General features: G+C 41.8%; 1 protein-coding gene across 1 annotated transcript; it reads right to left on the bottom strand.

Annotated features, from left to right (window-relative positions):
• Nucleotides 1-3,992: 3,992 nt before the first annotated feature.
• Nucleotides 3,993-4,940, bottom strand: LOC143774846 (olfactory receptor 5G9-like). Its single transcript, XM_077262616.1, has one exon. The coding sequence runs from the start codon at nucleotides 4,935-4,937 to the stop codon at nucleotides 3,993-3,995; it is 945 nt and encodes a 314-aa protein (XP_077118731.1). The 5' UTR covers nucleotides 4,938-4,940.
• Between the last annotated feature and the right edge of the window lie 20,926 nt (nucleotides 4,941-25,866).

The following is a 25,866-nucleotide window of genomic DNA, read 5'->3' as shown; positions in this document are numbered from 1 at the left end:
AAGGGACCATGCTTACAAGGATGGGGATGAGGAGCCATGCATACAGGGATAGGGATGAAGAGTCATGCATTCCAGGATAGGGATGAGGGATGAGGAGTCATGGATAAGGAACCTTGCATACAAGGATAGGAATGAGATGGCCATGCATACAAGGATGGGAAGTAGAGTCATGCATACCAGGATAGGCATGATGTGACAATGCATACCCAGCTTATACTCGAGTCAATAAGTTTTAATATTTTTTTGTGGCAAAATTAGGTAGCTTGGCTTATGCTCGGGTCGGCTTATACACGAGTATATACGATACTCAAATTTATTTTTTGGGACACCTAGTCACTTTTAGGGTTTGCTCACACTAGTGTATACAAAAATCAGTCCCATTCTCATCCAGGAGAGTGAGACAATTTTTTCTCATTTGTCATCCGTGTGTTGTCCATGTACAATCTGTTTTTTTCCACAGCAGTTCTAATCTTTTACAGGACCATTTACAGTTTCCTATGGTACAGAATTTCAAAATATCCATAAAAATCAGATGCCACGTGGTGGTTTCAGCTGCTGTACATTATTCCACCCCATGCCGTGATCCCAGGAGAAGGGATGTGATCTTTGCTCGTGAAGGCCTTTTCATGGCTTTGCCCATATGTTCTCTAAAAAAATCTCCCACTATAATGGCATCGAAGATAAATGTAGGAATCATCAACAAAGAGGATAGACCTTCTTCTCAGTCTCCATTGCAATCTTGCTCTGCACCATGATGTCCTTGAGAGCAGTGCTATGAGCTCAATGAAACACCTGGATATCTGGCCCATTATGCACATCTTGGACGTCATTTGTCGACAAATTGCAAAAGGAGCTGCCAGCAACGGATCTTGACCAAGTGCATTCAGTGTGGCAAAATATTCCCCAGACAACCATTAATAGCCTCATTGATAGTAGCTAAGGCTGCAAATGAGGGGATGTCTGCGTGACGCTCATACTCCATACTGAATAAATCAAGATGTTTTAAAAATTGTCTTTCCATTTTTTCATCATTTGCAGATTAGTAACGTGTCTATTCTTCCTGTGATTTTGTGTTGTGACATCATATAGTGCCCTAAAAAAATAATTTTATTAAATATTAATTAAAATGCCACCAACCTGTGGCTACACCAGCAAACTAAATAAACACACATCGTGAAAAAACTGGGATGGGGAATGAGACATACCCTAATGTGTGTCTACGCTGTGGTCTGCCTGTCTGCGGGGGTTGGCGCCCTAGGGGAAACGTATTGGCGCCCCCGCTCAGCGACGGCTGACCCTGGGGTCCCTAGATTGACCCTAATTTATAAAGGGCCCCTCTACCCACAAAAAGATGCACTAAAGGTACCCCTATGTCCTATATATAAAACACACCTATAATAGGGAGTCCTACACCCCACACCGTGCCATTAAAAACAATGGGAGAACATGTTGGTAGGTGTTAGATGGAAATGAAAATGCGCTTCTGACGATGCTTATGGATGCTTTATGACAAAAGTCACTTTTGTACAAGTTGCTGCAAATTCAATTCACCTCAAGAAAAATGCCATAGAAAAGAACACGTTTCCACTGGACCACAAAAGACGCTAACCAGCAGGAAAATGATGAATGCTAGCTAGACCAGATGAATATATGTCTCATGTGGACATAATGTTGAGTACAAAATCATGATGAATACCACCAAAAAAACAATCAGATATAAACAGCCTATAAATAATGCACCTCTGCCAGATCTAAGCACGCAACATTTCACAGAAGGTTAGGGTTAGGCATACAGATAGAATTTGTACTCATCATTAGGTGAGATGCCGTCCGCCTGGTACATAAGTGGCCTCAACGCGTTTCGCCTCTCTGGCTCATCAGGAGGCCCGATTCTATCATGTGTCTCGATATAGTATGATAAAGCTGAACCGCGATGTTTTTAGCTTAGTTTTAAAGCTGGGACACCGGAATTTCTAGTGAACGTGTTTCCTGTGTTCAGACCGGAAGTGCAACAAAGAAAAGTACCCCCTGTGATTGCCAGGACAGGTTCCTCCGCCTACATCTGATGTATTATTTGGCCCCTCACAGGCTATCATGATCTTGGTCATGCGCAGCACCTCGGAGTATCGGATACACAACTGAATCAGAGTACCGCCTATGTTACAACTGCGCATGCGTCAGATGGAACGCTTTAAACTTATCTGCATTCCATAGATTTCTGCACATAACCGCTATAATAATAAAACTAATGCGTATTAATTCGGTGCAAAACTTAGTTGCATTCCACACCTTATCCCTGTGCAGGGGAATAAAATTTGCTAAAGCAGAGCCGCCTTTAAATTTACTGCACCACCTCAAAGTAAAAAGTGTGATATAAACGCACAGATTGCTCTGCCTTCCCTATCTATAACCTATGCACAGTACAATGGGATAAATAATTGTCTTTAACACAGATAATGAATATAGATACTGTGTCGGTAGATTAAATTAGTAAATCCCACCAGGTGCCTGAAAGCAGAGTGCAAATCCAATCTGGATTATCATTAATATCCAAGAATCTCATGTGACACATTTCAAACTCGGAGGATTATTACAAAAAAACAAATAAAACCGGGTCTCAATAAACTAAGGATTTCTATTCACTCTATTATACACACGGATCTGTGCCAATCCACCATTAAAGGGGGAACTTAAACAGAATAGAACATCGCGGTTCAGCTTTATCATACTATATCGAGACACATGATAGAATCGGGCCTCCTGATGAGCCAGAGAGGCGAAACGCATGACCAAGATCATAATAGCCTGTGAGGGGCCAAATAATAGATCAGACGTAGGCGGAGGAACCTGTCCTGGCAATCACAGGGGGTACTTTTCTTTGTTGCACTTCCGGTCTGAACACAGGAAACACATGCACTAGAAATTCCGGCGTCCCAGCTTTAAAACTAAGGTAAAAACATCGCGGTTCAGCTTTATCATACTATATCGAGACACATGATAGAATTGGGCCTCCTGATGAGCCAGAGAGGCGAAACGCGTTGAGGCCACTTATGTACCAGGCGGACGGCATCTCACCTAATGATGAGTACAAATTCTATCTGTATGCCTAACCTTCTGTGAAATGTTGCGTGCTTAGATCTGGCAGAGGTGCATTATTTATAGGCTGTTTATATCTGATTGTTTTTTGGTGGTATTCATCATGATTTTGTACTCGACATTATGTCCACATGAGACATATATTCATCTGGTCTAGATAGCATTCATCATTTTCCTGCTGGTTAGCGTCTTTTGTGGTCCAGTGGAAAAGTGTTCTTTTCTATGGCATTATTCTTCAGGTGAATTGAATTTGCAGCAACTTGTACAAAAGTGACTTTTGTCATAAATCATCCATAAGCATCGTCAGAAGCGCATTTTAATTTCCGTCTAACGCCTACCAACATGTTCTCCCATTGTTTTTAATGGCACGGTGTGGGGTGTAGGACTCCCTATTATAGGTGTGTTTTATATATAGGACATAGGGGTACCTTTAGTGCATCTTTTTGTGGGTAGAGGGACCCTTTATAAATTAGGGTCAATCTAGGGACCCCAGGGTCAGCCGTCGCTGAGCGGGGGCGCCAATACGTTTCCCCTAGGGCGCCAACCCCCGCAGACAGGCAGACCACAGCGTAGACACACATTAAGGTATGTCTCATTCCCCATCCCAGTTTTTTCACGGTGTGTGTTTATTTAGTTTGCTGGTGTAGCCACAGGTTGGTGGCATTTTAATTAATATTTAATAAAATTCTTTTTTTAGGGCCCTCTATGATGTCATGAAAGATTATTGCCCCATTTAATTCATTTGATTTCGATATATTCTTCCTGTGATTTCCATAATTCCATGACTCTTCCTTCTTGGTGTTACAATTTTAATATATTGTGTTTATTACTATTACCTATAGCTAGACTCTATATACCATCCTTTAAAAATAAGTTTACTGAATTCTGAAAAAAGCCTAATTGTGTGATAAAACTTTAACAGCCAAAACATTTTTTACTGCTCTTTTAACTTCTGCATTTTTAAAGCTGTATATGATAGGGTTCAATAATGGGGATGCCACGGTGTAAAATATGGAGAAAACCTTGTCAATACCATCTAAATTTAACCCTAAGCTTGGACAAAAATAAATTCCGAATACAGTGCTATAGAAGGAGATAACAACGATAAGGTGGGAGGCGCAGGTGGAAAATGCTTTGTGTCGTCCTTCTGTTGAATGAATTCCTAAAATATTATATATTATTAACACATAGGACATGAGAATGACAGTAAAGGAAACAACCCCCATTACGAGAGCCATCGAAAAGACAACAAGTTTTCGGAAGAGAGCGTAGACACATGCGAGCTTCAGAAGTGGGGGGATGTCACAGTAGAAGTGATTTATTTTATTGGAGCCACATAGAGGGAATTTAAAAACAGTAATGGTATGAGTGATGGATGCTGAGAAGCTGCTAAAATAGGTTCCAGATACCAAAGCCCAGCACATAGACTTGTTCATAATGCTATGATAGGCAAGTGGTTGGCAAATTGCTACGTAACGGTCATATGCCATAGACGTGACCAAGAAGCTCTCAGATGTGGCAAACATAGCAAAAGCAAACATTTGAGTGGCACAACCCAAGGATGAAATAGACTTTGACTCCGAGGTAAAATCTGCCAGCATCTTGGGGGTAATAGTCGAAGAATAACATAGATCTACAAAAGACAAATGACTAAGGAAAAAATACATGGGAGTATGAAGATGATGGTTCATCACTATTAAGAGCATCAAACAAAGGTTACTCAAGAAGGAACAGGCATAAACAATTAAAAATAGAATAAATAATAGTAATTGAAGGTCAGAGTCCTTGGTTAATCCCATCAAAATAAACTGACTAATAGCCGTGTGGTTCACAATGTCCATTATGAATCTAAACAAGAATTAAAGAGAATTATAGTTCAACTCAGACATCTACGACTGACTCATTTTATTAGAGAGCTGAAAATATACAAAAATTTGTTTTTATTGGTTTATCATATATCTATAGCATAGAGACGAGGTGATCGATCTATGGAGAATCAATTTTGATTCCAAATTTTCTGAAATTCACTGTTTCTACATTTTGGGATTCGATTTGCAGTTTGCAAAAAAGAAAAAACTAGCCTGGCACCATTTCTCACATTGTGGAAGCTTAGGAAAGCTGACTAATGTCTTTTTGTGTGGCCACATGGGCTTTCCTATAATGCCCTGCAACTTTGACATCTTGTGGATTATCATACCTTGTACAGTGGTGGTCAGTATCTGAATCATCACAGATCCATGGTTCCCCGTGGAGCATATTTTGTACAGCAGAGTCCTTTTCCATCTCCAGAGTCTCTCGGCAAGTCTGGCTTTCCTGTAGAGTGTACGCTCTTATGTTCAGTGAGGTCCTCTCTCTGTTATAGAGTGTAAGCACTTATGGTCAATGAGGTCTTCTCTCTCCTGTAGAGTGTAATCTCTTATGATCATCGTGGTTCTGTATCTTTTCTGTAGAGTGTAAACTCTTTCTGCCTCTCGGCAGTAGAGTGTAAGCTTTTATGATCAGCAGGGTTCTCACTCTCGCCCTCACAATCAACTGTGTCCTCTCTCTCCTATGAGTGTAAGCTCCTATGGCTAGAGGTGTCCTTTCTCTCTCTTGCATGTAGAGTGTAAGCTCTTATAATCAGCGTGGTCCTCTCTCTCTTTCTCGCTGTTCTTTACAGTGTATGTTCTTATGGTCAGTGGGGTCTTCTCTCTCTTTCTTTCTCTCCTGTCCCCCCATGTGTATTTTATGAGCAATTTCACATTTTCAATGTTAGAGATTCATGCAAATGTATTCACTGCAAATCAAACTTTGGGGAAAAATTAAGGAAAACTGTGACTTTGAATTTCAAAAGATCAGCTTATCTCTAGCATTTTATGATTGCTCCTTTAAAGTCATATGGTAGAATTTAGGAGTGTGATGTGATATGAGATCAAAGATTAGATGTGATAACTAAGTTTTTTTAATATGTCAGAGCTATAATTTAGCAGAAAAAATTGGTGAACTTCATTTTTCATGGATCAACAAAATATATTTGCCAAAAAGAGCTAAATATGAAAAAATGAACTTCTTAATTTCATTTTTTTCTAAAAACATTTTTATAAAGAAAATTCCCTATATGCTTCTATGCTTCATTCTCTTAGATATTGTTTGGATTGCAGCTCCTTATACTGTGGCCACATCATTTACTGGGCAATAGTACCAGATTCATAACTGATCTATTCACCAATGCCTCTTCTTCAACTAGATTACAACATGCTAGCAAAACCCTACAAGTCACATGACAAAGTATCATGAAATCTTGTTTTGTTTTTTCCATAAAACTGATTGTACAACCTGTGATATATAATAATAATTATTAGAGCGAACCTCTCAGCACGATTTTGATAAGTAAACTACAGGCATTGTCAGGTTTGCAGTGTTAGGGTATGTGTACACGTTCAGGTTTTTTCGTGTTTTTTTCGCGTTTTTTCACAATAAAAACGCTATAAAAACTCATTAAAAATACATACATTATGCATCCTATCATTTAGAATGCATTCTGCATGTTTTGTGCACATGATGCGTTTTTTTCCGCGGAAAAAAACGCATCGCGGTAAAAAAAAGCAGCATGTTCATTAATTTTGCGGATTTTCCGCGTTTTTCCCTCTAATCTATGCATTTGGAAAAAAACTCACAAAAAACGCATCAAAAACGCGTCAACAACGCATGAAAAACACGAAAAAAAGGCATGCGGATTTCTGGCAGAAATTTCGTGTTTTTATGTCAGGAAAATTTCTGCTAGAAATCCTGACGTGTGCACATACCCTTAAACTGATTAAATTGATACATGGAGTGAAGAAATCCGTCTTGTTGTTCTATTGTAATCAGTTTTGACATTTTTCAGTTAATGAGATGTTCGCGCTATGGGGCGAAACTGTAGGCAGAGTCTTATCTTCCTGCTCTGAGCCAGAGAAATCAAGGAACGACCAAGGAGAGACCGACCCACAGGCCTCCCCAAAGCACAAACATGTTCCTCATTATAGAGACAGAGAGAGACAAATTGTATGTGCTTTGGGTCGGCCTGTGTACAGGTCTCGTTTTGGTCTATATCAGGAAGATAAAACCCTCCCTACAGTCACGCCCCGAAGCACGGGCATCTCATTAACTGAAAACTTCTAGCACTGATTACACAGGAAATACAAGATGGATTTCTTCACCCCAGGTATCATTTTAATCAGTGTAACACTGCCAATCTGACAACGCATGTAGTTTACTTAGCAAAATCCTGTTGACAAGTTTGCTTTAAGTCACTTTTTTTCTTCCTTCACATTATTTGCTCCTTGAATATCAGCTGTTTCCTTTTCGTTGAGTCACAATCTAGATTACACTATCAGAATTGGATTTGGTTTGCTTTGGCCTATCAAAAGAAACATCCATCTACACAGAACACATTTACGCCTAATATCGTTGTGAAAGTGCAATAAGTAATGCACAAAACTTTTAACATATGGCTGCCGTTCACATAGACTATGCCCCTTGTCTAATGTGTTTCAGGTAGTTTTTATGACTTGTTTTATGACTGTTTAAAACAGCCCCCAGAAAAATCTCCACAATAAATACAGATCAGAGACCCCTTAGGCAAATAAACCAGAATACTGTAAACCCCCTAGAGCAGAAAGCAAAGTAATAAGAACCGCAAAACAAATACAAACCATAGATAGACCCCTGATCAAACACAAATCCCCCATATCAGAGCTAATAGACAAACGCAGAATATCAGACTAGACAATGTACAGATTGGTGCCCATAGTTCTCTTTTTTCTTCCTGTATTTTGCAGCAAAAATGTCAGAAAAATACACAGTGCACATAAAATCCCAATAATTAGATTTGTGTTTGTTTTAATTATTTCTATTCTTTTTTCCTCATTGCATGTATACGCTGATTACGTAGACAAAAACAATATCAGTGCTCCAAAATTATTCCTCAAAGATCACAGTCAACACATTTTTTCATGTCTGTAGATATCACACAAAAGAGAAAATTTGAAAGTTGTGGAACAAAAAGTTGCATTGGTGCCTTAGCCATGCTGGAGAGAGTGAAAATAATGGACAAAGCAGGAATAAACTAATTTGTGTTTTGAAGTTACAATTTTTGATGCAAATAGTAGGATCTCCTCAAATTACAATGATGCAAAATTTTGATCCTTGTGAAAACTACTTTACCTTTGAGAAGCCTTAAGATAGGGATCTGTTCTTATCGTGTTTTGTGAATGCAGTCAGTATATATACATTTTTATCAAATCTCAAATAGTCTTATGGGAAATTATTGGTGTTCTTGGGATTAATTATTTTTTTGAAAATAAAAATTAATGCTAATTGTGAAACATCTATCATTAACCCCTTAATGCTCTTTTAACAGACATTTATATATATCTATATATACAGTACAGACCAAACGTTTGGACACACCTTCTCATTTAAAGATTTTTTTACCTTGACGTTTGGTGGATGGGCTCACAACTTTTGGCCAAATCTTGTGCTAAGAATCTCATGTGTTTTTTCATAAATTTCACAAGCCATTATGCTATTCACATTTCATGTATCGCACATTTCCTTGCTTTAGCACAAGTTAATTTTGAGTGCAGCCATTGATCTATTTGCTATATGACTTTTTTTGGTTATGCACCAGTTCAGACTAGATTGCTGTTCGGTCAGTTTTCTTATATTTACTATGTACTATTTTTTCTGACTTGAACGCCTCGCCCTTCACCATGTTGTGATTTTAATTACATCCAAACACAGTTGGTTCTCAGCTTCCTATAAAAGCAGGCTTTACCATGTTATTAGCCATAGGTAAGTGTTCACACTAGGCAGTCAGCTCAGGTACCCATCTGTTTTGAGATTACCTTGACGTTTGGTGGATGGGCTCAAAACTTTTGGCCAAATCTTGTGCTAAGAATCTCATGTGTTTTTTCATAAATTTCACAAGCCATTATGCTGTTCACATTTCATGTATCGCACATTCCCTTGCTTTAGCACAAGTAAATTTTGAGTGCAGCCATTGATCTATTTGCTGTATGACTTTTTTTGGTTATGCACCAGTTCAGGCTAGATTGCTGTTCGGTCCGTTTTCTTATATTTACTATGTACTATTTTTTCTGACTTGAACGCCTCGCCCTTCACCATGCTGTGATTTTAATTACATCCAAACACAGTTGGTTCTGAGCTTCCTATAAAAGTAGGCTTTACCATGTTATTAGCCATAGGTAAGTGTTCACACTAGGCAGTCAGCTCAGGTACCCATCTGTTTTGAGATTACCTTGACGTTTGGTGGATGGGCTCACAACTTTTGGCCAAATCTTGTGCTAAGAATCTATTGTGTTTTTTCATAAATTTCACAAGCCATTATGCTATTCACATTTCATGTATCATACATTTCCTTGCTTAAGCACAAGTAAATTTTGAGTGCAGCCATTGATCTATTTGCTATATGACTTTTTTTGGTTATGCACCATGTTGTGAGTTTGGTTTTTGGGCTCCCCCGGTGGTCACTGGTGGTACTGGACTTGTGTGCTTCACTTTCTCTGTTCACCTGTTTCCATCAGGATATGGGTGTATCCTATTTAGCCTTGCTGCTCAGTTATTCTAGTGCCGGCCATCAATGTAACCAGAGCCTTTCTGTTGCATGTTCCTGCTTCTAGACTACTATCAGCTAAGTTGGACTCTTAGTCCTAAGTTGTTTTGCATTTTTGTTCCAGTTCACAGTTATGTTATTTTTCTGTAGCTGGAAGCTCTTGTGGGCCGAAATTGCCACTCCGGTGTCATGAGTTGACACATGAGTCTTAAAGTAATTTCGGGATGGTATTTTAATAGGGTTTTCAGCTGACCGTGAAGTTCCCTATTGTATCTTCTTGCTATCTAGTAAGCGGACCTCGCTTTGCTGAACCTACCTTCATACTGCGTATGTCTTTTCCTCTGAACTCACCGTCAATATATGTGGGGGGCTTCTGTCTCCTTTTTGGGGGAATTTCCCTAGAGGTAAGCCAGGTCTGTCTTTTCCTCTATTAGGGTTAGTTAGTCCTCCGGCTGGCGCTAGGCGTCTAGGGATAAAACGTAGGTACGCCACCCGGCCACTGTTAGTTGTGTGGTAGGTTTAGCTCACGGTCAGCTCGAGATTCCATCACCCAAGAGCTGTTCTGTTATTTATGTTCTCTGACGATCCCTTGCCATTGGGAACCATGACAGTATGGCCGGCCCAGTGTTAAAACCGTTGGCAGAAGAAAGGAGAGAAAAAGAAGTCTGCAGATTTTTTTTTTTTTTTTTTTTCCTCTGAGCTTGCTCTATAGTTGACTTAGTTGCATTTCTGCTCTAATTGCAGCCTTTGTCTCTCTCTCTCCTTCTAATCCTTGAATGGCTCTGATCTCACCTGATTAAAATGGATCCTCAGAGTTTGGCTACAGGTTTGAATAATCTTGCTACGAAGGTTCAAAATTTACAGGATTTTGTTATTCATGCTCCTATATCTGAACCTAGAATTCCTATACCAGAATTTTTCTCCGGGGATAGATCTCGTTTCCTGAATTTCAAAAATAATTGTAAATTATTTCTTTCCCTGAGATCTCGCTCCGCTGGAGATCCCGCACAGCAGGTTAGGATAGTAATTTCCTTGCTGCGGGGTGACCCTCAAGACTGGGCATTTGCATTGGCACCCGGGGATCCTGCGTTGCTCAATGTGGATGCGTTTTTTCTGGCTTTGGGGTTGCTTTATGAGGAACCTAACTTAGAGATTCAGGCTGAAAAAGCCTTGATGGCCCTATCTCAAGGGCAAGATGAAGCTGAAATATACTGCCAAAAATTTCGTAAATGGTCTGTGCTTACTCAGTGGAATGAGTGCGCCCTGGCGGCGAATTTCAGAGAGGGTCTCTCTGATGCCATTAAAGATGTTATGGTGGGGTTCCCTGCACCTACAGGTCTGAATGAGTCCATGACAATGGCTATTCAGATTGATCGGCGTTTGCGGGAGCGCAAACCTGTGCACCATTTGGCGGTGTCTTCTGAGAAGGCTCCAGAAAATATGCAATGTGATAGAATTCTGTCCAGAAGCGAACGGCAGAATTTTAGGCGAAAAAATGGGTTGTGCTTCTATTGTGGTGATTCAACTCATGTTATATCAGCATGCTCTAAACGTACAAAAAAGGTTGATAAGTCTATTTCAATTGGCACTTTACAGTCTAAGTTTATTCTGTCTGTGACCTTGATTTGTTCATTATCGTCAATTACCGCGGATGCCTATGTCGACTCTGGCGCCGCTTTGAGTCTAATGGATTGGTCCTTTGCCAGGCGCTGTGGGTTTGATCTAGAGCCTCTGGAAGTTCCTATACCTCTGAAGGGTATTGACTCTACACCATTGGCTAGTAATAAACCACAATACTTGACACAAGTGACTATGCGTATGAATCCAGACCATCAGGAGATGATTCGCTTCCTTGTGTTGTACAATCTACATGACGTTTTGGTGCTCGAATTACCATGGTTACAATCTCATAACCCAGTCCTTGACTGGAAAGCAATGTCTGTGTTAAGCTGGGGATGTCAGGGGGCTCATGGGGACGTACCTTTGGTTTCCATTTCGTCATCTATTCCCTCTGAGATTCCGGAATTTTTATCTGATTATCGTGATGTTTTTGAGGAGCCTAAGCTTGGTTCACTACCTCCTCACAGAGATTGCGATTGTACCATAGATCTGATTCCGGGCAGTAAATTTCCAAAGGGTCGTTTATTTAATCTATCTGTACCTGAACATGCTGCTATGCGAGAATATATTAAGGAGTCCCTGGAAAAGGGACATATTCGTCCTTCTTCATCTCCCTTAGGAGCCGGTTTTTTCTTTGTATCTAAAAAAGATGGCTCTTTGAGGCCGTGTATTGATTATCGACTCTTGAATAAAATTACAGTCAAATATCAGTATCCTCTGCCACTGCTGACTGATTTGTTTGCTCGAATAAAAGGGGCTAAGTGGTTCTCTAAGATTGATCTCCGTGGGGCGTATAATTTGGTGCGAATTAAGCAGGGGGATGAGTGGAAAACCGCATTTAATACGCCCGAGGGCCATTTTGAGTATTTAGTAATGCCTTTTGGTCTTTCAAATGCCCCTTCAGTCTTTCAGTCCTTTATGCATGACATTTTCCGTGAATATTTGGATAAATTTATGATCGTGTATCTGGATGATATTTTGATTTTTTCGGATGACTGGGATTCTCATGTCCAACAGGTCAGGAGGGTTTTTCAGGTTTTGCGGGCTAATTCCTTGTGTGTGAAGGGTTCTAAGTGTATTTTTGGGGTTCAAAAGATTTCTTTTTTGGGGTACATTTTTTCCCCCTCTTCCATTGAGATGGATCCTGTCAAGGTTCGGGCTATTTGTGATTGGACGCAACCTTCTTCTCTTAAGAGCCTTCAGAAATTTTTGGGCTTTGCTAATTTTTATCGTCGATTTATAACTGGTTTTTCTGATGTTGCTAAACCTTTGACTGATTTGACCAAAAAGGGTGCTGATGTTGCTGATTGGTCCCCTGCTGCTGTGGAGGCCTTTCGGGAGCTTAAGCGCCGCTTTTCTTCCGCCCCTGTGTTGCGTCAGCCTGATGTTACTCTTCCTTTTCAGGTGGAGGTCGATGCTTCCGAGATCGGAGCTGGGGCGGTCTTGTCGCAGAAAAGTTCCGACTGCTCCGTGATGAGACCTTGTGCGTTCTTTTCTCGAAAATTTTCGCCTGCCGAGCGAAATTATGATATTGGTAATCGGGAGCTTTTGGCTATGAAGTGGGCTTTTGAGGAGTGGCGTCATTGGCTTGAGGGGGCTAGACATCAGGTGGTGGTATTGACCGATCACAAGAATTTGATTTATCTTGAGTCTGCCAGGCGCCTGAATCCTAGACAGGCGCGCTGGTCGTTGTTTTTCTCTCGGTTTAATTTTGTGGTCTCATACTTACCAGGTTCTAAAAATGTGAAGGCGGATGCCCTTTCTAGGAGTTTTGAGCCTGATTCCCCTGGTGATTCTGAACCTACAGGTATCCTTAAGGATGGGGTGATATTATCTGCTGTTTCCCCAGACCTGCGACGGGCTTTGCAGGAGTTTCAGGCGGATAGACCTGATCGTTGCCCGCCTGGTAGACTGTTTGTTCCTGATGATTGGACCAGTAGAGTCATCTCGGAGGTTCATTCTTCTGTGTTGGCAGGTCATCCCGGGATCTTTGGTACCAGGGATTTGGTGGCTAGGTCCTTCTGGTGGCCTTCCCTGTCTCGAGATGTACGAGTTTTTGTGCAGTCTTGTGATGTTTGTGCTCGGGCCAAACCTTGTTGTTCTCGGGCTAGCGGATTGTTGTTATCTTTGCCTATTCCGAAGAGGCCTTGGACTCACATCTCTATGGATTTTATTTCTGATCTCCCTGTTTCTCAGAAAATGTCTGTCATCTGGGTGGTGTGTGACCGTTTTTCAAAGATGGTTCATTTGGTGCCCTTGCCTAAGTTGCCTTCCTCATCCGAGTTGGTTCCTCTGTTTTTTCAAAATGTGGTTCGCTTGCATGGTATTCCGGAGAATATCGTTTCTGACAGGGGGACCCAGTTCATGTCTAGATTTTGGCGGGCGTTCTGTGCTAGGATGGGCATTGATTTGTCTTTTTCGTCTGCGTTCCATCCTCAGACTAATGGCCAGACTGAACGAACTAATCAGACCTTGGAGACTTATTTGAGGTGTTTTGTGTCTGCGGATCAGGATGACTGGGTTGCCTTTTTGCCGTTGGCGGAGTTTGCCCTCAATAATCGGGCTAGTTCTGCCACTTTGGTTTCTCCTTTCTTTTGCAATTCGGGGTTTCATCCTCGTTTTTCTTCCGGTCAGGTGGAGTCTTCGGATTGTCCTGGAGTGGATACTGTGGTGGATAGGTTGCATCGGATTTGGGGACAGGTGGTGGACAATTTGGAGTTGTCCCAGGAGAAGACTCGGCATTTTGCTAACCGCCGTCGTCGTGTTGGTCCTCGTCTTCGTGTTGGGGACTTGGTGTGGTTGTCTTCTCGTTTTGTCCCTATGAGGGTTTCTTCTCCTAAGTTTAAGCCTCGGTTCATCGGCCCGTATAAGATTTTGGAGATTCTTAACCCCGTGTCCTTTCGATTGGACCTCCCAGCATCTTTTTCTATCCATAATGTCTTCCATCGGTCATTATTGCGCAGGTATGAGGTACCGGTTGTGCCTTCCGTTGAGCCTCCCGCTCCGGTGTTGGTTGAGGGTGAATTGGAGTGCGTTGTGGAGAAGATCTTGGACTCCCGTGTTTCCAGACGGAAACTTCAGTATCTGGTCAAGTGGAAGGGCTACGGTCAAGAGGATAATTCTTGGGTGACAGCCTCTGATGTTCATGCCTCTGATTTGGTCCGTGCCTTTCATAGGGCTCGTCCTGATCGCCCTGGTGGTTCTTGTGAGGGTTCGGTGCCCCCTCCTTGAGGGGGGGGTACTGTTGTGAGTTTGGTTTTTGGGCTCCCCCGGTGGTCACTGGTGGTACTGGACTTGTGTGCTTCACTTTCTCTGTTCACCTGTTTCCATCAGGATATGGGTGTATCCTATTTAGCCTTGCTGCTCAGTTATTCTAGTGCCGGCCATCAATGTAACCAGAGCCTTTCTGTTGCATGTTCCTGCTTCTAGACTACTATCAGCTAAGTTGGACTCTTAGTCCTAAGTTGTTTTGCATTTTTGTTCCAGTTCACAGTTATGTTATTTTTCTGTAGCTGGAAGCTCTTGTGGGCCGAAATTGCCACTCCGGTGTCATGAGTTGACACATGAGTCTTAAAGTAATTTCGGGATGGTATTTTAATAGGGTTTTCAGCTGACCGTGAAGTTCCCTATTGTATCTTCTTGCTATCTAGTAAGCGGACCTCGCTTTGCTGAACCTACCTTCATACTGCGTATGTCTTTTCCTCTGAACTCACCGTCAATATATGTGGGGGGCTTCTGTCTCCTTTTTGGGGGAATTTCCCTAGAGGTAAGCCAGGTCTGTCTTTTCCTCTATTAGGGTTAGTTAGTCCTCCGGCTGGCGCTAGGCGTCTAGGGATAAAACGTAGGTACGCCACCCGGCCACTGTTAGTTGTGTGGTAGGTTTAGCTCACGGTCAGCTCGAGATTCCATCACCCAAGAGCTGTTCTGTTATTTATGTTCTCTGACGTTCCCTTGCCATTGGGAACCATGACAGCACCAGTTCAGACTAGATTGCTGTTCGGTCAGTTTTCTTATATTTACTATGTACTATTTTTTCTGACTTGAACACCTCGCCCTTCACCATGCTGTGATTTTAATTACATCCAAACACAGTTGGTTCTCAGCTTCTTATAAAAGTAGGCTTTACCATGTTAGTAGCCATAGGTAAGTGTTCACACTAGGCAGTCAGCTCAGGTACCCATCTGTTTTGAGATTACCTTGACGTTTGGTGGATGGGCTCACAACTTTTGGCCAAATTTTGTGCTAAGAATCTCATGTGTTTTTTCATAAATTTCACAAGCCATTATGCTATTAACATTTCATGTATCGCACATTTCCTTGCTTTAGCACAAGTAAATTTTGAGTGCAGCCATTGATCTATTTGCTATATGACTTTTTTTGGTTATGCACCAGTTCAGACTAGATTGCTGTTCAGTCAGTTTTCTTATATTTACTATGTACTATTTTTTCTGACTTGAACGCCACGCCCTTCACCATGCTGTGATTTTAATTACATCCAAACACAGTTGGTTCTCAGCTTCCTATAAAAGTAGGCTTTACCATGTTATTAGCCATAGGTAAGTGTTCACACTAGGCAGTCAGCTCAGGTACCCATCCGTTTTGAGATTACCTTGACGTTTGGTGGATGGGCTCACAACTTTTGGCCAAATCTTGTGCTAAGAATCTCATGTGTTTTTTCATAAATTTCACAAGCCATTATGCTATTCACATTTCATGTATCGCACATTCCCTTGCTTTAGCACAAGTAAATTTTGAGTGAAGGCATTGATCTATTTGCTGCAGTCAGTATATATACATTTTTATCAAATCTCAAATAGTCTTATGGGAAATTATTGGTGTTCTTGGGATTAATTATTTTTTTGAAAATAAAAATTAATGCTAATTGTGAAACATCTATCATTAACCCCTTAATGCTCTTTTAACAGACATTTATATATATCTATATATACAGTACAGACCAAAATTTGGACACACCTTCTCATTTAAAGATTTTTCTCTATTTTCATGACTATGAAAATTGTGCATTCACACTGAAGGCATCAAAACTATGAATTAACACATGTGGAATTATATACTTAACAAAAAAGTGTGAAACTTCTGAAAATATGTGCTAAGCATCTCTGGGAACTCCTTCAAGATTGTTGGAAAACCATTTCTGGTGACTACCTCTTGAAGCTCATCAAGAGAATGCCAAGAGTGTGCAAAGCAGTCATCAAAGCAAAAGGTGGCTACTTCAAAGAACCTAGAATATAAGACATATTTTCAGTTGTTTCACACTTTTTTGTTAAGTATATAATTCCACATGTGTTAATTCATAGTTTTGATGCCTTCAGTGTGAATGTACAATTTTTATAGTCATGAAAATACAGAAAAATCTTTAAATGAGAAGGTGTGTCCAAACTTTTGGTCTGTACTGTGTATAATTGGCAGGTAGAGGTGTATGGTTCTGGGTCAGGAGCTGCGCTTGCAAGTGCCATCTCACCAATTGGTTTGCGACTTGACCATGCCCTGGAACTCAACATTACATATTTTGGCAAGGCTTTGTGAGCAGCAGACGGCAGTAATTGAATACCAGCTAGAACATGCCTGTCGGTATTCCAGCCAGGTAGCCTCCGCACATAGGAACTGACGAATGTCAACAAGAATGTCTGACATCTGTGTGGTTTTTCAAAACTTCGATAATGCCATAATTAATGTAACCATCCAGCTTCTGTGTCTAATCAAATGCTCATTGCTCACAATTAAATAGGAAGCTATGCATGCGGACCAAGTGGAGTTGGAGTAGGAAAGTACACAGGATGATACTCCCCAACCCAGCCTCTTCTCATCTCTTTAATCTCTTTAGCTTGAATTGGGTGACAATGAGGAGGGGGAGGACGAGGAACAGGAGATGGTTGCCTGCACTAGAGCGGTTATTACCAGCACCAGCTTCTTGTCTATTTGGCATGGATAGCCTGAATAGGGGAGCAGTAGGAGGAGATGGAGAGTCATCCTCCTGGTGTGGACAAGGAAATCTTCCCTGTTTGTAGTCTGGCACACGTTTGGCTTTATGTACTAATGCCTTTCCCGTGACCCTTTTTTTATGCATTTTGGCCAACACTGATTACTGGATGTAATACCTTCTCAGCTCATAATACAAGGAAAACTTTACACCTCTCCTTCCTGCAGTGGAGAGGGCTAGTGAAATGGTCCTATACCATACCAATAATAATAATAATAATTTTTATTTATGTAGTGCCAACATATTCCGCAGCACTTTACAATTAAGCGGGGACATGTACAGACAATAAATTCATTACAAGTTAAGACAATTTAAACAGTGACGTTATGGGTGAGGTCCATGCTCGCAAGCTTACAATCTACAAGGAAATGGAGGGACACAATAGGTGACACAATAGGTGAAAAGTGATTGTTATTTCAGGTCTGGGAATTATAATAAATAGGGATTTTCATATAAATCTGCATGATCCGCTCATCAGCCCGTGTGTTTAAGTGTAATAGTCAAGTATCAAGTGCAGTTATCATGTGCATGGAGGGTGTGGAGACTGATGAATAGTAGGGTGCAGATTCAGAGTAATATTTGGAAGAAGGGAACAGGGCAAAGTTAGTTTACTGAGTAGTTGATGTGGTAGGCTTGTTTGAAGAGATGGGTTTTCAAAGCGCACTTGAATAGGTTGGGGCTAGGTATCAGTCTGATCGTCTGGGGAAGTGCATTCCAGAGAGCTGGCGCAGCAGAGAGAAGTCTTGGAGACGGAGGAGTGAGGTTCGGATTACAGGGGATGTTAGTCTTAGGTCATTTGTAGAATGGAGGGCACGTGTAGGGCGATAGATAGAGATGAGAGAGGAGATATAAGGTGGTGCAGAACTGTGGAGAGCTTTGTGGGTGAGAGAGATGAGTTTATACTGGACCCTGTAGCGAATGGGTAGCCAGTGTAATGACTGGCACAAGATGGAGGCATCGGTGAAGCGGCTGGACAGAAATATGACTCTGGCTGCAGCATTCAAGATGGATTGGAGAGGAGAAAGTTTGGTAAGAGGGAGACCGATCAGAAGAGAATTGCAGTAGTCCAGACGAGAATGAATAAGAGCAACAGTAAAAGTCTTAGCAGTTTCAAAGGTGAGAAAAGGTCGGATTCTGGAGATGTTTTTAAGATGCAGGTGACAAGAGTGATCGGATATAGGGAGTAAAGGAAAGTTCGGTGTCGAATATGACCCCAAGACAGCGGGCATGCTGCTTGAGAGTTATGGTTGAACCCTCCAGGGTAATTTCAATGTTAGGTAGAGTGAGGTTAGTAGAAGGGAGGAACACAAGAAGTTCCGTTTTGGAGAGATTTAGTTTCAGATAGAGGGAGGACATGATGTTAGAGACAGCAGACAGACAATCCTTGGTATTTTGAATTAGGGTAGGGGTGATGTCAGGGGAAGAAGTGTATAATTGGTACTTAACAAAAAAAGTGAAACAACTGAAAATTGTCTTATATTCTAGGTTCTTCAAAGTAGCCACCTATTGCTTTGATGACTGCTCTGCACACTCTTGGCATTCTCTTGATCAGCTTTAAGAGGTAGTCACCGGGAATGGTTTTCACTTCACAGGTGTGCCCTGTCAGGTTTAATAAGTGGGATTTCTTGCCTTATAAATGGGGTTGGGACCATCGGTTGTGTTGTGCAGACGTCTGGTGGATACACAGCTGATAGTCCTACTGAATAGACTGTTAGAATTTGTATTATGGAAAGAAAAAAGCAGATAAGTAAAGAAAAACGAGTGGCCACCATTACTTTAAGAAATGTAGGTCAGTCAGTCTGAAAAATTGGGAAAACTTTGAAAGTGTCCCCAAGTGCAGTGGCACAGAAAAATCTTTAAATGAGGTGTGTCCGAACTTTTGGTCTGTCCTGTATATATATATATATATATATATATATATATATATATATATATATACACCTATTCTATGTGTATATATTTATTCTATCTATTCTATTCTAACCTGTCAGTGTGATTTTACTGTAGCCGCATATGAATTGCCGGTGTTATAGAAGGGTTAATAGGTTGCCTTTAAGTGCCTCTTGCCTTTAATTGCTAGAATTACTAGAATCTGTTAATGCAGTAGTCTGATGGTCTCCCCTTCAAGGAGACTACACTTCTTATCATGTATGTTCTCAATAGTCAGTCACAACATGTTTTTGGTACGTTGTGAGGAATAAAGGTCAGTATGACCCTGGGTGATGGTGGGGGCTACATGAATTACATTGTGTGTTACATTTGTTGTAAATGGTATAAAATACTGCCTTTTGCTGCATTACATCAGATAAAAGTGACTTGCTCACAGGATATGTGTGAGGTGTCTTTTTGTCTCCAAGCACGCTTGTAAAATGACGGGCGTAACTACCTGATTTGGCTCTCACTGGTGATCTGGCGTACTGACATTGGGTCAGAATGAAAACAGCTATGACAGTTTTGGCGCCCAACGTGGGGCCATGTAACCAGCCTATTCGGAATCCGTATGTGGGAGCTTCCTGAGAGATTGGACATGCAAAACACAGCTGCAGCAAGGTGAGAAATGTTATTCTTACAATTTGCTTTGCACTTGCAATCTCTCTTCTGGATCTGTCCATACCTCTGGGTAAAAGGCTGCCAACACGGTTCAAAGAATCCACATCACCAGTGAGTTTTGTGTTTTGTCTGTTTATGTCCGTATGAGAGTTGAATAATAGAGTAATAAGATGGTAATTGTTATCTGTATTATTTGTCAATATCCTAATTGGTTGCGTATTTGTTTAGTGTGTGTGTAATACAGAGCTGTGATAGGCTCTGTGCAATGTTGTTATTTTGGTCATTTTGGATTGGCAGTACATTATATGAAGCTGTATTTTGTATAAGGCCGTGGTTTTTGTTGTTTGGCCTTAAAGTGCTTTCAGAGTGTCAGTGGACACTGATGCAGTTTTATTTATATAGAGTTGTGTTAATTCCAAAGTGCAAAATAGGCGGGCTGTGTGAACCTTGTATGTATGTATGTATGTCTATGAGAGCCTCTGAATGAGAAGAGAGGTGAGTAAATGAGAAAAAGGGGTAAATAAATCCCTGATTGATGAGGGGTTCCGTTAGGTGTGGTCCTCTGTATGTGACAGAAGACATTATTTAACTCAGTTTGAGCTGAATTAGGTGGAGTGATTGAGATAAGGGATTTTCTTCTTGTAAAAATGAACTGAAGAGTGAAAGGAAAAAACAATCCCTGAATGAGCATGTATGAATGAGTGATCACATAAGTATTAATACTTATCTAACTGTTGTTGAGGGTCCAGGATGAATGAGTTGTGGATATTTTTAATGTACATTTAATTACATCTGAGATTCAGTGAAACCCGTGTTATATATGGTTTGATAATGGATAGGTTTCTATATGTGTCTATATGTGTTTTGGCCGGATGCGGTCAGAATCAGCTTATTCAAGTTGTGCAGTGATTTGCCTGTATAGAGAAACTGTTTTTAATTCCGAGAGGATGAATGTTTTATAGAGATTAAGTCTGAAAACTGCTGCATTCTGTTTCTATGTGTGTGAGGCACCAAGCTCTTATCTCTACTGAATGCCTGATGGGAGGGGGGAGTCAAACCCCTGCGTGAATTGCTTGTAATTCCTCCCCTCTGTGCTGTGGGCCAGAGGAAGGGGGGCACGTAGCTGCATTCTAAGTTTCCCTGTCCTTGGTTTAGTACACGCTGAGAGATTTGTGTTTAAAGCAATAAGTACTGTATGTATTGAAGTAGAAGGGAATGTTGTAAGTTGAAGTTGGAAATTGAAAGTGAAAAAGAACTGTGCCTATTTTAGAGGAAACTTGTAAGTGATTGAAAGATTGGTAAAAGATTCACCTGCTTCAAGTTGAGTGATTGATATAGCAAATTGAGGATCAACAGAGGAGGTAGCCAACTGCACGGCTGATGTAGTAGGTGGAGTAACCTGCTACAGTCAGTCTACGGCATTAGGTGGTGTCATCTTGCCGTTCCATGGAGCTGTGCTAGCCAGCTGATTTACCGAGTGGTAGGTGGTGTAACCTGCTCGGTAAAATCCTTTAAGTCCACCGAGTGGTAGGTGGTGTAACCTGCTCGGTGTTGTTGAGCGGATAAGTTGAAGCCATGGGCAACTTATTCTGTGTGCAGTCAGGGCCCTAAATGGGATTCAAAACCGCTGTACAGATTGAAAAAGGAAGCAGTGAAAGATGTGAGACCGAGATTGAAAAAGGCAAAAATGCCAGTGAGTGGATGTTTGGATGTTCAAAAAGGCACAGACAAAGGAGGAAAATAGCAAGTGAATAAATGGCATCTGAGAGAGTGCAGCAGGATGAAAGTAAGGTGTATTATGAATGTTTTGATGCTTAAAAGTCCGACTATGACTGACACATTACTGCTACGGTCATACCTTTGTATAACCAGAGAACCAACCACATCAGGTAGGGTGAAACAGATACAGCAGTATTATCCCGGGAGGCCCTCTGACTAGCTAGCTACGCTAAAACAATTGGCTGACCCTGAGAACCAACCTTTTCCATTTTACAGACAAAGACAATATGATGGACGTATAAGTGCACCTGAGCAGATCTAGAGAGTTAGTGAGCACAAAAGCAAGTGACGTACTAGGACACAAAATTAAGACTTTTTCAGATGTGACAAAAGGAGAGAGTGTAGAGATGTACCTTGGACGGTTACAGCTGAAATGGGCAGACATGGGGTACAGTCCCATAAACCCACTTGATGTTAAAATATTGGTAAATACATTCACTGACGGTATGACCAAAGGCTTACGAGACGCAGTACAGACAGCCAGACCTGAATGGAGAAATGTAGATTCAAAAGACCTGAAGGTTCCTAAAGGAGTTGAACAAACTAGGACAATAAGACGATGTGTCATGTATGCTGGAGTACAAGGAAAACAGTAGAGACCTACTGTATAGTAAGGGACCTAAGGACTTAGAAACAGTGAAGTGCTGGAATTGTGGAGAAAATGGACACTCAGACCAATCTTCCACCTTCTTCACCTTCAGACTAGGAAACTGACAATGTTCTGCCTTCCTCCACGTAGGATGCTGTGTGGATTCCAACATACGGCTAAACCTTCATCCACATCCCAGTAAACAGACTGTGTTGATGCTTAAGTCTTATTTATTAGGGTGATGATAACATAAACTATAACGTTGAACAACAATGGTGGATAGTATTCATAGTAGATGATCGAATAGTGAATGATGTTGATGTACAAAGTGGATGTTCAGTGAATAATCATAGTGGATGACTGGTGAAAAACTGTAAAGAATAACAGCATATCAGAATATGCACATACAGGGTGCAATCACATAAATAACTGGGACATTACAGCAAGAATTGTACAGAGTGCATTACACAGTAATTCTAACAGCACTGCCCTATTCTATACAAAGATGCATCTGTCTACATGCAGAGTAAACATACATTAACCTAACTGCAAGCTGCAGAGCACAATCTGCCTAACTATATCAGACTATAGGAGCTGCATAAGGCTCAGATACTAACACAAACATAAGATGCATTTAACCCTTTATAAATGTACCGAGATCCGTTAGGACAGGGGTAGGAAAGTAAGTGAGACAGGAGCACGTGTGTCTCCCTTCAGTCCTGAGGAGAAATGGCTACTGAAGCTTGTCTTCCACAAGAAGAATGAGGGCGGAACCTACCCAGAAGACATTGCTCTTTGAGGAAAGAGTTGGTAAACAACATGAAAAGTAGGCAACTGATGACCTCCAGTGGCCACAACTTGAATAACAAGATAATTAACTTTCTGCACATTAAGATGGGCAGAACACTCCCCGCTTGGCATCAACAGATGCCACAATTAGGTTCCTTTGGGGAATATAATAATACAAGCTCGGTAACGGGCCTGAGGAACAGTTTGTTCTCCCCAAGCTTGCACACTCTGACCTCTACTTTCCGCACTTTCCCATCTTTGCTGGGAAGGGTCTTGATGACTAGGCCGAGTGGCCACTCGTTCCGATGTGACTGAGTGTCTTTGACAAGTACAACATCACCAGATTGAATATTTGGGCGGTCTTTCTGCCACTTTGTCCTGGTTTGCAGAGTGGAGAGATACTGTTTCCTCCATCTATCCCAGAAGACATTGGATACACTTTGTACTTGCCTCCATTGTCGTCTGTAGAGGTCTTTGTCATTGAATTCTCCGAGTGGAGCTTTCGGGACACAGGTTTTCTGTGTGAGTAACATTGCAGGAGTAAGGATGGATGGATCTCCAGAATCACTAGAAAGTGCTGTCAGTGGCCTGGCATTCATGATGGCTGAGACCTCTGCCAAGAACGTGGTTAAACTCTCTTGTGTAAGTCTGGTGTTAGCTTGCAAGAAGATAGAGTCTAGTATTTTGCGTGCTATCCCTATCATCCTTTCCCACGCACCTCCCATGTGCGAAGAGTGTGGTAGATTGAAAGTCCAGGTACATCCTTGCTCGCCTAGATACCTTTCCACATTAGCGATGTCCAGATTGGAAGGGATTTGGAGTTCTCTTGCCGCTCCAATGAAATTCGTACCTCGGTCAGAACGAATATGCTTCACAGGGCCTCTGATTGCGATGAAGCGTCGAAGTGCGTTTATAAAACTTGATGTGTCCATCGATTCGATTACCTCGATATGAACGGCTCTGATGGACAGACATGTGAATAGAACTGCCCAACACTTTGCTTCTGTAAGTATTTTCCTAGTCCGTCTTGTAGCCACAGACCAAGGACCGAATACATCTAGTCCAACGTTGGTGAAGGGGGGTTCAGTATTAAGTCTGTCGGGTGGAAGATTTGCCATCTTCGGATTTTGGAACGTGCCCTGGAGTTTGCGACACGTAACACAGTCGTAGATGAGTTTGCTCACTCTTCTCTTTGCTCCAACTATCCATAGTCCAGCCGCCCGTAGGTTTCCTTCAGTAAACAAATGGCCTTGGTGTCTCACTAAGACATGATGATGTTGAATTAGCAGGGTTACGTGATGACGTCCAGGAATTATTACCGGGTGCTTCTCTGAAACTTCTACCTCAGCTTCTTGAAGACGGCCACCGACTCTCAGCAGCCCATCCTGATTGACAATCGGATCGAGCTTCCTCAGCCCACTGACTTCAGGGATGGGTTGTCCCTTGTTGAGGTTGTCTATTTCTCTGCCATAGGTTTCTCTTTGTATGACACGAAGTATTATAACCTTGGCTCTTTCCAGGTCGGGAGCAGTAAACGCAAGCCTGCAGTGATGCCAACCTTTACAAGGTCTCAGGCTATCAGGTAGTGTTAACTTGTAGGACTGGGTTACATGAAATAGACAAGCTATAGCTTGAACAAGTGACTTCCAGGTGGAGAACCTGCTGAACCGGTGAGATTCGAGGTGACAGCTTGAAGTCTCTGTATGTAGAGCAGACACTTGAGGTCGGATCTCTTCATCTGTGTCTGGACCCACTAGTTCGAAAGTTTCAGGCCTGCTGATGTGGGGCATTGAACGGTACAAAGAGGGAGGACCTGTGAACCATGTAGTGTCCTTCAGATAACTGGGTGCAACGGATCTAGTCGCGTGGTCCGCAGGATTGTGGTGAGTAGGTACGTAGTGCCACTGATTAGGGCCGGTGGATCTTCTTATCCGAAGTACCTGGTTGCGGACGTAGACGTAGAAGCGTCGTGTCTCGTTACAGATGTACCCCAGTACCACCTTGCTATCGGTGTAGAACTCTGCATCCTTGATCTTCAGACTCATCGCATCCGAGATCAGTTTGGCCAACTCAACTGCAAGGACAGCAGCACAGAGTTGCAGTCTGGGTATCGTGTGTTCACGAAGTGGCGCCAATTTTGTCCGGCTCATAACGAAACCGATATGGTACTGTCCGCTTACGTCTATGGTTTTGAGGTACACTACTGCTGCAATCGCTTTGACTAATGCATCACAGAAAATGCAAAGTCTTTGCGTTTTGACCTCTGTGGATGGCACAGGAGCATACGGTCGTTTCACACGAAGGTTGGTCAGGGCTTCAAGAGACTTCCTCTACTCTGCCCACAGGTCAGCCTTTTCTGCTGGAAGTGGATCATCACAATCAGTAGTGTCTTGGGAGATGAATCTGCTGTAGACCAATTCCCTGTTGTTAGGTAGGCGTCTCCTCTGAGGTCGAAATGGTAGAGATGCGACCCAACTATTCGACGTATCCTTGACTATTTGTTCATCCATGATGTCCAAGAACATCCTGTCTTCTATAGACATCGCTACCTTGTTGTCTTCCTTCGTCCTGTGGCAGACTGTACATCCTATGTGGTCTTGTTCACCTTCACAGGCGTGGTCTTCATTGATAGGAACTGAGAAAGGGCAAGGTAGGGGAATGCTGCTCGGTAGTTCCTTTACCAGCAGACTATTGTGACACGGCTGGAAGAGAGATGGACATCCATTTTCTAGTGTGCTGGTAAGCATACTGTTGACTGAGACCGGCTTGTGTGCTCCTCCTAGACAGACATCTCCTACTATGACCCATCCAAGGTCTTGCCTCTGAGCGTATGGAGTATTCCGGGAG

This window comes from Ranitomeya variabilis, chromosome 5 (genome assembly GCF_051348905.1).
Source record: "Ranitomeya variabilis isolate aRanVar5 chromosome 5, aRanVar5.hap1, whole genome shotgun sequence".
Taxonomy (NCBI): domain Eukaryota; kingdom Metazoa; phylum Chordata; class Amphibia; order Anura; family Dendrobatidae; genus Ranitomeya; species Ranitomeya variabilis.
The sequence above is the reverse complement of the archived record's forward strand: the minus strand, read 5'-3'. Positions and strand labels throughout refer to the sequence as shown.

Coding starts and splice junctions, on each gene's coding strand:
- LOC143774846 (XM_077262616.1), bottom strand. CDS start 4,937: ATGGACATTGTGAACCACACGGCTATTAGTCAGTTTATTTTGATGGGA.